At 46.1% G+C, this 14,344-nt stretch overlaps 1 protein-coding gene across 2 annotated transcripts in view; it reads left to right on the top strand.

Annotated features, from left to right (window-relative positions):
* The window catches only part of METTL26 (methyltransferase like 26), a 79,553-nt gene that overhangs the window by 29,457 nt on the left and 35,752 nt on the right, over window positions 1-14,344 (top strand). For both annotated transcript variants that reach the window (XR_015300689.1, XM_086941280.1), the window contains exons 2-4: window positions 258-420; window positions 8,280-8,339; window positions 12,605-12,672. Coding sequence is in view for 1 of the 2 variants with exons in the window: in XM_086941280.1 (XP_086797406.1) it covers window positions 258-420; window positions 8,280-8,339; window positions 12,605-12,672 (291 nt within the window). In the remaining variant the exon portion in view is untranslated. The remainder of the gene's footprint in view (window positions 1-257; window positions 421-8,279; window positions 8,340-12,604; window positions 12,673-14,344) is intronic.

The following is a 14,344-nucleotide window of genomic DNA, read 5'->3' as shown; positions in this document are numbered from 1 at the left end:
TCATGGAGGTCTCTGTGCCAGTGGTACTGCTGCATGTCGGTTTCAAGATAAGTGGGTAGAACATTGATTTCCCAGGTTCAAAAATGTAAATGCGGGAGCCTTGACAATTACAGGCCAGAAGGTAACCTCTTAATTAAACAAGAATTGACAAGGAAATAGAGGGGGGATTTAGCTTCCAAAATGAAATGGCATCCAGTGCGTTGGTCCGCCTTTTTTTGCCGTCTTTCTCCTAAGTGTCTCTCCTGTGCTCCACGTAGCATTGCCGCCTACACTTTGTCGATGAAGCTGAAGAACGTGCTGCCACCCCTGCTTCTGGACTCCTCCAAAAGCTGGGAGAGCTGGGGCAACCTACAGCCTAACTCGCTGGACTTGGTCGTCTGCAGCAACATGATCCACATCACCCCCTTTCAATGCACGAAGGTGAGTGTGCCTGAGCCATAGATAAAATCAACGAGAGACAGTTTTGTTTGTAATGAAACCATGTTTTCTCCCCTTTTTATTTTGACATTCTCTATTCCTCTTGAGCGTATGCTTTTCTAAGACGCCTTCTTTCCCAACTTGAGCTTGCGGCCTCAATCTGGCGGCATCAATGCTTTGGTGCACTGAAGCCACCCTGTGCAAGTCCTCATAACAATCTTGTTTTTTCTGTGGTGATGTGCAGTTTTTTGTAACTTTCAGATTAAAATATGATTTGTCAACTTTGAACAACAGAGTGATGGAAAGCAAAGAAAATTAAACAAACATAGAAAATAGATATGTATTTACTGATAGAGCCACCCAATACCTATATCCTGATAATGGGTGGGACGCGCTCTGATACATCCTGCAGCAGTTTGGATCATATGGATATAACTGTAATAGTGACTAATAGTTGCATGTTAATCTTCCGTCAGATGGTGCATTATTTCATTGACCATCTTATATTTGAAAATTATTTGTAGCATTGTATTGTCCTTGTACCAAGTAATCCTTGAAAAATGTTGACTGGTTTTAATGATAACTTTGAAGTTATATAATGTTGTATTATTTTTTAATCACTTTTTAAAATGTTATTCTGATTGCACTGAGGTCTGTGCTATAAACTCCTCTCCTCTTAATAAAATCAACTCTGTGTCACAGCTGAATGAAGGATGTTGATACTTGGTAGCAGGGGGTCAAACTAGATTATCTTATGATTCTACATTTGGCACGCATTTTATCTGATTCAATGTGTCGGTGGAGGGGGGTTCCTTTCCTGCTTGGAGAAGTTTATATCTACAGTTCTGAAAATACCTTAACTTGTGTTTTAACTATATACGTTTGTCTTTCAGTGTAACACCAGTTGCCCTGGTCAAGCAATGTATCTCATGCTCTGTACATTAAAGACGTAGATCATGTTTTTTGGAAGAGTTCAGAAAAAGTGTAAATTTAATTCTTTTTTTTTTATATACATTTCTTTTTATTTAAAACAAGGCATCATGAGGTTAAAGGCATTATACAGAGTAGACATCGTCCAATATTACATCACTTAATACAGGAGAATGCGGATGGGGGGAGGGGGGGGGAACAAGGGTTAAGGATAAATATACTCTGATCAGGGTGAGCCCGGAACATCAAAGTTAGAATTGGCAGGTGGTGCACAAATATCTCCCCTGTATCGATTCCACGTACCCCACACTGAAGACCATTTACGGGGTCGGCCTCGTGCCACATAAACAGTTTTTTCACGAACCTGCACCAATCCATATCTTCTTTCCAACCCACAAGAGTAGTCTGACTCCCAGATCCCCACTTTTGAGCGATATTACGTTTTGCAATCATGGCACCAAACATCGCCCACATGGTCTGGGCCGAATTTAGATCTGTCGGTTCCCAAATATTGAGTACGCTTCTCCTAGCCTCTGGCCGCAAAGTGATCTCCAAGACCTCACTCATCGTGTTGTGTATCTTATTCCAGTATTCAACAATATATCGACATTCCCAGAGGACAAGAACGAACGTTGCAACAAGACCACACCCTCTTCTACACAAATCCTTTCAGATAGCCCCATCCAAACCAATCGGGGTCCAGTAACATACACCCTATGCAATATTTTCAACTGAATAAGCCTTAGCCTTGCTGGGATCGCGACCTCTTTCGGTGAAGAAACGGCTGACTGCCAATCTTCATCGTCTATTTCAAGACCATCTCGCATCGATTTATCCCTCACCTCCTTAAGAAGATCAGACCTATGGTTAATCATTTTTTTATAAATCAGGGAGATAGTCATCTCTGGCATATGACCGTCCAAAATCCTATCCTCTACGGGCGAGGCCTCAGGCAGGTCCGCCTCGACAGGCAGAGCCGCCTTCAGCGCATGTGTAACTTGTGCATATCTAAAATACTCAGATTCCCCCAGCTTAAATTGCGTCTGTAATTCTTCAAACGTTTTAATCCTCCCTTTCACCTAAATGTCACCAATGGTCGAGATTCCAATCAAGTCCCACTTATCGAATCCTTTTGTATGCCAAAGCTTGCCTAATTTTCCCCGACGCAAATAGCGGGGTAGCCAGTGTTAGGCAATCCTGCCATCCTATTGCGTTTGTGGCGTCATGCCAAATACGTACTGCGTGTTTAGTAGGCCCAGTGAGATTCACAGTCGAGGATCTGTCATATAGTGCCCTATTATAATTACCACCGGGGAGAAGCCACCTGTCCATTGCATAACCAGGGTCTGATACAGGGCCATAGGTCCCGTGATTGATGGCCGCCAGCTGAGAGGCCCAATAATAACGTTTGATATTGGGGAGTGCAATTCCCCCATAATACCAGGGAAGCATCAATTTGGCCAATGCAATGCGGGGCCTTCCCTCCCATAATAGACTGCGCTGCAGTCCTTCCACCTCCCGAAAATAATTAGCCGGAACCACATCCAACGTGTTTTGAAGTGCATAAAGGAAGCTGGGCAGAGACATCATTTTAAAAAGTGTTGCTCGCCCCAATAAGGATAGAGGGAGCTTCTTCCAGCCGAGTGTGTTAGCCCTCAGTCTGGACAAAGGAGGGAGGACGTTCCTGGTGTAACGGATTATAGAATCAAATGAGATGAAAATCCCAAGGTGCTTAAATCCCTCTGTGGCGATTTGAATGGGGCAATTTCGCGGGGGGACCAGAGTCTCCCGGAAAGAACATACAGAAGCGATTTTCCCCCAATTTATGGACAGACCCGAATTCCTTCCATAAGAGGCCAACACGTCACACACTACAATTAGGGTTTTCCGAGGTGAGGTCAGATAAAGGAGAATATCGTCCGCATATAGCGAGATCCTGTCTTCACACTGTGAAGACCATCGAATACCTCGAATCGAGGGCTCCCAGCGGATCCAGGCCGCCAAAGGCTCGAGGGCAAGCGAAAACAAAAGTGGAGAGAGGGGACAGCCCTGTCGAGTGCCCCGCCAAAGACAAAATGGCGCAGAGACCCGGTTGTTTACCACCACCTGAGCGAGAGGCTCAGTATAGAGCAGTCGCACCCATCGAATAAACTCAGGACCGAAACCAAATTTAGCCAGGACTGCCCATAAATATGGCCATTCCACAGTGTCAAAAGCCATTGTTCCGTCGAGCGACGCCATTATGGCCGGCTCCCTTAGGGTATATGCCCTAGCTATCACTCCATGTAGCCTGCGCAGGTTGAAGGCCATGTTTCTGTGCGGAATGAAGCCTGACTGATCCGGGTGTATCAGCCCACCGATTACCTTAATTAATCTGTTGGCGAGGAGCTTAGCGAGTATCTTAGGCTCTGCGTTCAACAATGAAATTGGCCTATGAGGCGCAGCTCGATTTTGGTTTGCCCTCCTTGTGTATAACCACAATAGAGGCAATCCTCTGATCATAAGGCAAAACTCCCGTCTCCTGGGCCTCCACAAACATGTCCCTTAGGTAAGGCGCGATCTTATCCGGCCGTAACTTGTAGAGCTCAATCGGGAGTCCGTTGGATCCCAACGCTTTACAATGAGCGCACCGCCTGAGCCACCACATCTGCTGTGAAAACTGCATCCATGAGGTCCCAGTCCTCATCAGACAAGCACGGCAGCCATAGATCCCGCAGGAGAGAGTCCTCCTCCGGCAGATCCGATACCGACCTGTACACAGTCTAAAAATAATCGGCCAAACTGTCCACTATACTCTGCGGGTTCGTGAGTCGCACACCGTCCGCATTCACTATTTCTGGGATGACCCGATCTGCTCTATCTTTCTTGTCCAACCAGGCAATAAGTTTCCCTGCTTTGTCTCCGACATCATATAACCTACCCTGCTGCTCTCTGCTTAGGGCTCTGGCAGTATCCGTTACCATTGATATATATTTGAGTTGGTTAACCACATGCGCGCTGTGCTTATTCTGCTGGTATGCTGACTTTTTAAAAAACCCATTGTTCATGACGAGCTGGGCTCGTCATCAGTGTTTGAGGAGGCTACACCATGACGAGCCCAGCTCGTCATCAGCCTCGAAGGGGTTAAGCTTCACGAGGTGCAATTTAGATTGAGTTACCTCCTCACCCAATCCCGCCTCAAGGCGTGCTATCTCAACCTCTGCCTCGACAATGGTTTTATTCCCGTCCTTTTTTCCCCCCACTATCAGTGAGAGAGCCGGGCCTCTGATAACCGTCTTGAAGGCTTCCCAAAGTGAAACGGAGGAGGCAACAGACCCCATATTCTCCCAAAAATAATGATCTAAAGCTTTGATCAGTGCGTTCCGAATCTTAGGGTTGCGCATATGCCATGGATTGAAGGGGGCTACTCTACCTCCTGACCCCAAAGTAATGCAAAATCGGAGCCAGAGCAGAGAATGATCTGAAATCCCCCTAGCAAGGTGCGTTGCCTTTACAATATAATCCAGACGAGAAAGGCTACCATGGGCATCAGAATGAAAGGTGTACTGTTTTTGTTCTGGATGAAGCAATCTCCACCCGTCTACCAACCCCATAGCCTCTAGTAAATCAGACAACCATCTCTCAGCTCGAGCCACGTCCCTGGGAGGATATCTATCCATGGCACCAGCTACAACAGCATTAAAATCGCCACCCAAAATTGTCAGTCCCTCGGGGAGGTCGAGAAGGAGCCTCCCCAAATCAATGAAGGTTGTGGCCTGGATACCAGGGGGAACGTAGACCGACAACAATGAGAGGGTGTGCCCCTCCCAATGACCCGTAACCCCAACGTATCTACCTCTGTTATCCTCAAGCACCGAATCTATCATGAACGGGCGCGCCTTCCTAATCAGGATTCCCACTCCCCTAGAACCAGACGTAAACCCTCATGACCCACCAACTTATATCCCATTCTATGCATTGCCCGACATGTGTTCCCAATCAAATGCGTTTCCTGGAGTAACACCACATCCGGAGCATATCGTTTGAGGTACTGAAGCACCACACTGCTCTTGATTTTGTCCCCTAACCCATTAACATTCCAGCTCAAAACCCTTAAATCTCTACCCCCCATCATCACAAATGAAAAGGAAGTCGTCATCCTCCGCACCCTGTAATTCTAACATGCTAGCTTTCAATAGAATGCCCGAGACTCGATGCCCATGCTGAAAACAACAAAAAATATGATAAACCAAACAAATGAACAACTAAACCCCCCCCACATAAAACCTCCCTCCACCCTGCACCCCTGCGCACGGCTTTCGCTTGTCCCCAACTTGCAATGTGCCTGTCGCCCTACAACTAAACTAATCTAACTATTTAAAAGATAGACCCCTTGAGGAGGATGACCCTTCAAATCCCCGCTTGTCCCCAAGGATGTTATAGTTCCCGAAGTCTGTCTTTGGCCCACCACAGCCTCGGCAATCAATACCAACAACAGTCAAGGCCTCTTTATCTTCACTTCGTTGCCGCGGTTCCTCTTTAGAGGGAAGACTCTCCAACCAGTCCGAAGCAATTTCAGGATTGTCAAAAAAATATACTCTCATCATGTTCCACTATCAACTTGGCTGGGTACAACATGGTGTATTTCATGCCTTTGTCACAAAGTCTCCATTTGACACCCATGACATTTTGCCTCTGTCTCTGGACTGCCTGTGTGAAGTCCGGAAAAAACTAAGAGAGGAGTTCTCGTATTTCAGGGGGCCCCCTGTCCTGGAGGCCTGCAGGACAGCTTCTCTGTCCCTGAAGTTGAGCACCCTCGCGATCATCGGCCGAGGTGAGGCCCCAGGTTTCGTTCTTCCGCCCGGAATCCTGTGCGCTCTTTCCACAGGAAGTAATGTCCCAATCCTTTCGGCTTCAGGTGGTTCAGGATAATGTCTTCCGCAAAAAGGTCCGCAGCTTGACCTTCGGCCTTATCCGGTACACCAATAATGCGTACATTGTTTCGTCGGGCCCTTCCTTCGTATTCGTCCAACTTACGGCATGTGGCCTCTCCCGAGGCCTTCAAATTACGAACCTCTTGTTGCAGCTGCGTCACATCCTCTGTGAGACTCGTCGTTTTAATGCCAAGCGATTTTACTTTTTCACTGGTTTTGGTGAGGTCCGCTCGAATCAAATTGACCTCGATAGGGACTGTGTCCAACTTATGGTCCAAAGATTCCAGTTTTTGACCGAGTGAGGACCTCACCCCTTCAATGCCGGTCATCATGTCCTGTAGTGTAGGCTCGGGCGAAGTCATCAATGTCTCACTACTACTTTCCTGCGTCTTCCCAGAACCGGAAGGCGACCCTTTAGATTGCGTATATCTGTCCATCTTATTGACTTGTGTATGTCTGACCCCTCTAGTAGTTTTAAGCAATTGTTTGTCTGTGTCCGATTTTGACACCATTTTCAGGGAAGCAGACAAAGCGCCACCAACTACATGCGACAAGTACAATAAAAGAGCGAGTCCTCTGCCTGCAGCAGACTGTTGGCCAGACAATATCCAGTTTTGCAGTGTCGTACGCTTCCAGTCCTTCACCCAGTGTCTGGATCTCAGGGTAGTGTCAGGACAGCCGCCAGACAGATTCGTGGGGAACCCTTCCCCCAAGATGGGGGAAGGGCCGGCGACTTCCGGTTTCAAGCCACCGTTGTTGACAAACTCCAGCCGGGGCCCAATCCCAACTTGGCACCCCGGTTTCTGGGGCGAGTAGGCCTCCATCTTCTTGGCGCTGTATCTTCGGTTACTGGAGGCTCAGAGAGACCCCGATTTTAGCATTCAAGGCACTTTCAGTTCCACAGCGACAATCGACCATCAGGAAACAGGATTAATAACAGGATATGCCCTGAGGTAGCAGGGGTCTTGGGAGCCCTAAGCTCACGCGGCCATCTTGGACGCACGCATAGCTCCTCCTTTTTCAATTTAATTCTTTTTTGAAATACACCAAACTGTAACTGGTCAATATGCTAACTTACAGTACTAGTTACGAGCAGTCTTTGTTCGAAATCGCACTGGGAGATGAGCTAAAACTGCCTTGCACAATATGAGGCGTTAGCAAGTTAATGATCAATGTCACAGATTATCACTCCCCCCATTTATAAGGTTTATAAATATAAAAATGTGCCTGATGGTCATTCATGGGTATGAGGCATTACTTTTTAAGCACCTGTATCATTTAAAAAATGTAGGATAGCTTTTCAAGGTGGCATTAAGCGTTCCAGAGTGGGGTAATCAGGTTAGAGTTGGACCTGAACAGTTTAGCAGGAGAAGCTGAGGGTAATTGGCTTATGTAGGCTTCTTAATTAACACAAACCATCAGTAGCTGCAATGAGTTGGTAAGTGATTCTTAAAAGTTAGTTAAACTGGGAAAAGTCTATAAAATGTTATAGTTATAATGTATTAAATATTAGTTTATCAATGCCTAAACTCTCTTTGAAACCCTAGTGGGTGAGTAGTCGTGCTTAACGAATACTGATTGATTGATTGTTTGATTCCTCATCAGTCGGTCTAAATGTGCTTAATGAGAACCTTAATTGTAAAGACGTGTTAAAAGATGCTTTGGAACATTTATTATTGAATTGCCTGAAATGTAGTAAAACGAGATCAACGTTTCTGAGAACATTACTAGAGAAATGTGAAGTTAATAACATGAAATAAAACTGATCTTGTGAGAATACAGCATGCATTGGGGTTATTTTTAACATTAGTTTTGCATTTGATTTGTAACATTGGTTTTAATGTAGTTTTATTCTGATTTTATTGATCTTTTATGATCTATTTGAGTGTTTTTTGTGTGGGCATGCCGGTGCCTCAACACACAATAGTAGTTCTTCTCTAGTCAAGTTATCTTTGTAATATTTCTTTAATTGTTTCAGGGTTGTGTGTAAAATGTTGGTTACACTGTCTCCTTCTCCAGGGATTGTTCGAAGGGGCGGGAGTCCTGTTGAAACCTGGCGGTGTCCTCTTCACATATGGGGTAAGTTTTGAGAAACTCATTGTCTGGCTACATAGCGGAAACTGTCAGTGCCTATGGGAGCGTGAATGATGAAGGGTTGGTTGATCTAAATGGGTCTGCAGGAGATAGTTGGAGCTTGGTTAGGACTTCCGGAAAAGAAGTGTGTAGCAGTGGCTCAATATATAAGAATTTGGAGTGACTGCCACAAGGAGTAGGAGGAAGCATGCCTCTGAGTGCGAGGCCTTTTTCTAGAGTCTCTGGATAGAGAAGCCTTGATTGGTGGCCTCGGGATATGTACATTGCTTGGTGATTTTAAGATGCATGATTTTTTCTGGATGGCCTCAGGAGAGTGGGGTTGCTCAGTCATTTGTGGATGATGGTTCTTGCTTGGTGTCTCAAAATACTGGTCCTTTACGGTGTTCTCTTGATGCAGGACTGCGTTCCATTGTCTCGTGATACGAAGCCCGGCTTAGTACTCTCCACCTACAAGGCTTTGCTGGTTTATTTCCAGATGCAGGACATTGCGCAATGGTCTCAGAATGCACAGTGTTGCTTGGTGGTCTCTAGATGCATGATTTTGCTTGGAGATTGATTTCTGGGCTCTCGTTCATAGATAATTGGTATAAGTTTAGGCATTTACTTAAAAATCTGCATTTGCATCATTTTAGCTCCAGTAGCACTAACTTGGCTTTCAGGTCGAGAGCAGAACTCTGGTTTTAGTCATTGGGTCATGGATTCAGGTGTGTCCTCAAAGAATCCGCTCTTTTGTTCTACAACTAGTGCAGCCGATAAAGTAAGGGGGACTTCTGTCTATTATTTGTATTTAGTATTATTGTGTGATTAGTTTTAAAGACTTATTTTTAGTTTTAATTCGTCCATGTACCCGAGAGAAAAGAATGGTGTAAAGGTGAGGCTGCTGCCTGGCTTTGACAAATTGCTTAGCTGCTGTTTGGAATTGGCACACGAGTTGTGGGAAAAGTCTTACTTTTTTAAAAAAAATTGAGCTTTATTAGCTCTTATATTGAACTTGCAATTACTGACGCAAGTGATCACAAATTATGTCTACTCAATCAAGATATTAGAGAAATACCCGCCAGGAACTTGGCATAACATTATGCAGATAACAACAACAAATATATGAGCTTATTCAACTAGTCAACCTTCTATGAAAATGTTTTCCTTGTGGAGTAGAATTTGCCGGACCACACTGGAATGGCCTGCCAGCGAGCCTCTTTAGTCTGCATCTCTGCTCTGAAGGAATCCAGAGTAAGACAGTGGAAGCAGTTTGTTTGCTTTTTAGGTCTCGCCTGTCGATGCGCATGCGCATCGAGCAAGCGAGACTATGGGGGCTTATCCACTCTTTATCCACTGCAAGTAATCTTGGCGATTCCTTGCAGTGCCCGTGACTTTTAAGCTCAATGCGCATGCGCATTGAGCTTAAAAGCGCGTGCACGTCCGTCTTGTTTTACCCGCTCCGCCCCTCCCCTTCCCGCCGTGTCGCATTTCTCCTCCCCCCTCCCCTCTCTTCCCTCCGTCTTGTTTGTTTATTTTACCCGCTCCGCCCCCTCCCCTTCCCGCCGTGTCGCATTTCTCCTCCCCCCTCCCCTCTCTTCCCTCCGTCTTGTTTGTTTATTTTACCCGCTCCGCCCCCTCCCCTGCCCGCCGTGTCGCATTTTTTTTTAAATCCCCACTTCCCCCCTGACGTCACAAACAATAACTTTGCAGACTTTTTGCAGGGCCATCCTCACCTGAAACGTTCCTTTCTCCAACTTTTTTGACAGTTACATGACGCATCGCTGTGAGCTATTCCTGCAGAAGCACCCACGCTTCATCCTCTCCCTCAGCCATTCCCCAATTATTCGTTATAAGGATCCTAGGAGCTAGCTCTCGCTCCAGTTAACAGTGTGGCATCAGTAGGAATACAACACCTCGTGTATATCCGCACTTGCCACATTAGAACATCTAAAAGAGATTACAAAAGACTTTCAGGTAGGCACAGCACTGGACTTGCTCCAATAAACATGTTTTACGGAGTGAAAAGCAAACCTGCAGATAGATTTTCTTGCATTACCCCCTGGCGGCTGATCGCGGTTAAGCACAGACTAGACCGATGTTTGTCGGAACATCAAATAACCAGTCCCTGCTGTTGCTGACAGTGTATTTTGGTTTATTAAATCCCGTGAACGTTGAGCACTGCGGGGAATACACTTCACATTATGCAGTACCAGTGTCACGTTCCTCAGCGTTTCTTGCTACACAGCTCCTTCTGTTGCACCTACTTTCTGCCCTGGCCCCTCACCCTCTCCTTGAGGTGAGCTCGGCATCACCCTCGCTCATAGCCTCGAATCCATCACCCTGCTTCCAGTATGCACACCCCGAGCACGTCCTCGAAACACATTCCCATTCTGTCCATTCCTATGCATCATTCATTTATCACGCAGACACCTCTCAGATCCGTTTCAAAGCCAAACTGCAACTTTCTTGCACTCTCACTCCTCCTCACTCACCCTCAAACCCTCACTCACCCTCACTCACCCTCAACCCCTCACCCTCAACATCAACCCCTCACCCTCACTCACCCTCACCCTCACTCACCCTCACCCTCACTCACACTCACCCTCACTCACACTCACCCTCACTCACCCTCACCCTCACTCACCCTCACCCTCACTCACCCTCACTCACCCTCACTCACCCTCACCCTCACTCACCCTCACTCACACTCACCCTCACTCACCCTCACCCTCACTCACCCTCACCCTCACTCACCCTCACCCTCACTCACCCTCACCCTCACTCACCCTCACTCACCCTCACTCACCCTCACCCTCACTCACCCTCTCCTTGAGGTGAGCTCGGCATCACCCTCGCTCATAGCCTCGAATCCATCACCCTGCTTCCAGTATGCACACCCCGAGCACGTCCTCGAAACACATTCCCATTCTGTCCATTCCTATGCATCATTCATTTATCACGCAGACACCTCTCAGATCCGTTTCAAAGCCAAACTGCAACTTTCTTGCACTCTCACTCCTCCTCACTCACCCTCAACCCCTCACTCACCCTCACTCACCCTCAACCCCTCACCCTCAACATCAACCCCTCACCCTCACTCACCCTCACCCTCACTCACCCTCACTCACCCTCACCCTCACTCACCCTCACCCTCACTCACCCTCACCCTCACTCACCCTCACTCACCCTCACTCACCCTCACTCACCCTCACTCACCCTCACTCACCCTCACTCACCCTCACTCACCCTCACTCACCCTCACTCACCCTCACTCACCCTCACTCACCCTCACTCACCCTCACTCACCCTCACTCACCCTCACCCTCACTCACCCTCACTCACCCTCACTCACCCTCACTCTCTCACCCTCACTCACCCTCACTCACCCTCAACCCCTCACCCTCACTCACCCTCACTCACCCTCACCCACCCTCACCCTCACTCACCCTCAACCCCTCACCCTCACACAGTGCAATAGGTCTCGGAGCATTTGAGTTAGAGCTTTTAGAAATGTTTATGGCTTTTTTTTTTTAATTCTTTAGCATTGACTACAGGAAACAAAAATGCTAAAGATTTACAAAAAAACCCATAAACAATTCTAAAAGCACTAACTCTAATGCTGCGAGACCTATTGCATTTCCAATGCTTGTTTTAAATAGTAGTGTTGTCGCCTAAATTGAATGATTTTGCGATGTTGCATGTGAGGTTTCTTCAGTGCAGCTTAGGCCTACAACAGTGTTGCTGTGTTAATGGTTTTGGAGAGTTTGCACTGCCCGCCTTAAAAGGAATTTTGTGGTCAGTGACCGTGTGGTCCTTTCTACACAGGATTGCACTCCTAATCCAGAGGTAGTGGACAACAAAAGGTTTCACAATCTATCTTTAAAGATTTTCATTTAAAGATATTCACCCAGACAGTACATCTTGTTCTTAGTCGGGGAAAGGAAGGGGGAAGGGAAGTGGGTGTTCCTCATTAAGTGAACTGACTTAATTTTTTGCTCTGCTTTGGCATCCTATTTTTTCCTATCTTGAACTTCACATTACTCTGGTTTAAGCAGCATGGCTCCGTAATGTTGATTGCCTTCAGTCTGAAATGTTGCTTTTCATGTGGCCATTTGGAGCGATATTGTTACGGTCTTTGAGAGTGGCTGAGGATGACTGGGTAAAAGCTGCTAAGGTATTGGCTGTTGGCTGTGTCTGGTTCCCATACTAGTGTAGGTGTGTTTTATCTATGATCTCTGTATCTGCCTCAGCTTTACTTTGTGTTTTTACAGCCGTATGCTGTCAACGGAGTTCTCACGCCACAGAGCAACGTGGATTTTGATAGAAGTCTAAGGCACAGGTAGGAGGAGGAATTGGCTATGTTTTTTTCCCCAATTTGTTTTTTCTCTTCAGATTGCTGTTATCTCTGTTTCACCAGGTGACTTAAAGCTTCTGATGTTGTAGACCGAATATAACATCCCACACACGCCCTCGCTCATCCCCCGCCCCCCCTCCGCACACACACACACACTCACACACTCACACACACTTCTAACTGAACTTTCCAGGTTGTTGCACTCGCAGCAAAATAAACAAGACACTCCAATTGTAATATTGCACAAATGCTAACAAATGGCAGACTATTCTGGCCCTCCTTCTGGTTGGATCACATATATGATTAGTCCAGAAAAGTTGTGAAGAACTCTCAGAATATGACCCAATTAGGATCAAGTTAAATTGTACCTTCCTAAGGTTTCTGTTTGAAGGACGCATGAACCTTACCCACCGAAGTGTCATTAACTTTTTGTCTGTACCTCACCCAGGTGGATGCTCAGAATGGCTCCTCCATATGTTAAAGCTACCTATATGCTGTCAATAACCCCCTCATATGTGTCTTCTACGGTAAGGTTAAAACACGAGTATCGATGTTGAGGTTATTAGCCACCCCCCTCATCCTAGGGTTGCCATATTTCAGCCATCATCTATGATCCCCCGCAGGGGTCTGTGACATTCTTCAGGACAAAGGAATCCTATTTAACTACCCAAATATCTAGCCATACATTGTGTGTTTGTTAGGAAGCATGCAAAAGTGAAGGAAATAAAAATAAACCAATTTCTGTGGCTGCAGTCTGGATAATGCCTATAGATTTAAACAAGAACTTTTTTTAGGCAAAGTGATTGTGGCCCAACCGAACTACATATGCTCATGTCTCCTTCAACAATGTATAAGGCTTAATCATTGATAAAATAGTAGGAAGCCTCATAAACCTATAATAACCCAAACAAATGTATATAAAAGCACAGTACATGCATGCAAGAGTGCCACATGGTGTTGTAAAAAAATTTAGCACAAAAGGAAATAGTTTAATAAGAGAGGCATGGTTTATCCTACTCTTAAGTTGAAAGCATGTTCCCTGCCTTCCCGTTTTGTTAGTGATGAACCTTAGAATATTGTAGCTTTTTCCACACAAATTTCAGCGGTTGCATGCTGGCGTAACCAGGACGAAATGCCCTGTAACTGTACCAGGGAGGACTGTTGGGGTGTCCCCTAATAAGCAGGTGTTCTCTGTTAAGTCAAAAGCCTTATAATTGGAGCTTATATTGCATTGTGCCCCATCATATCATGAACATTCGCTAATCTTATTTCTATGCAGATGCTTCACAATAAGTATGTTGGCCATGTGGGCGACATCCTTTCCAAGCAGTGTGTGTCTGTAGAATAATGGAAATGTATAAAGAACTTTGTGACTATGATGAGGTGAAGAGTAAGGAAAAAGCTTGCTGCGTTCTCAACAGTTGGCTGCGGGAACAGTGTTCCCAATATGATGCTGTTAGAACTGGCTATTTCTGGTTGGCTAAGGCTGACGCCAAAGCCAGGCAGAAACCACCATTCTAGTCAGGGCAAAGGAGTCACATGCCAAGATAACCCCTGCTCACCCCCTTGGTACCTTGGCACGAGCAGACAGGATTATCCTGGAGGAAATGTGTAAAGCATTTGCGCACGCACACAACAGCAACAACATCCTAGGCAC

This window comes from Lissotriton vulgaris, chromosome 10 (assembly GCF_964263255.1).
Source record: "Lissotriton vulgaris chromosome 10, aLisVul1.2, whole genome shotgun sequence".
In the NCBI taxonomy this organism is placed as follows: Eukaryota; Metazoa; Chordata; class Amphibia; order Caudata; family Salamandridae; genus Lissotriton; species Lissotriton vulgaris.
This window is presented reverse-complemented; position numbering and strand designations above follow the sequence as displayed.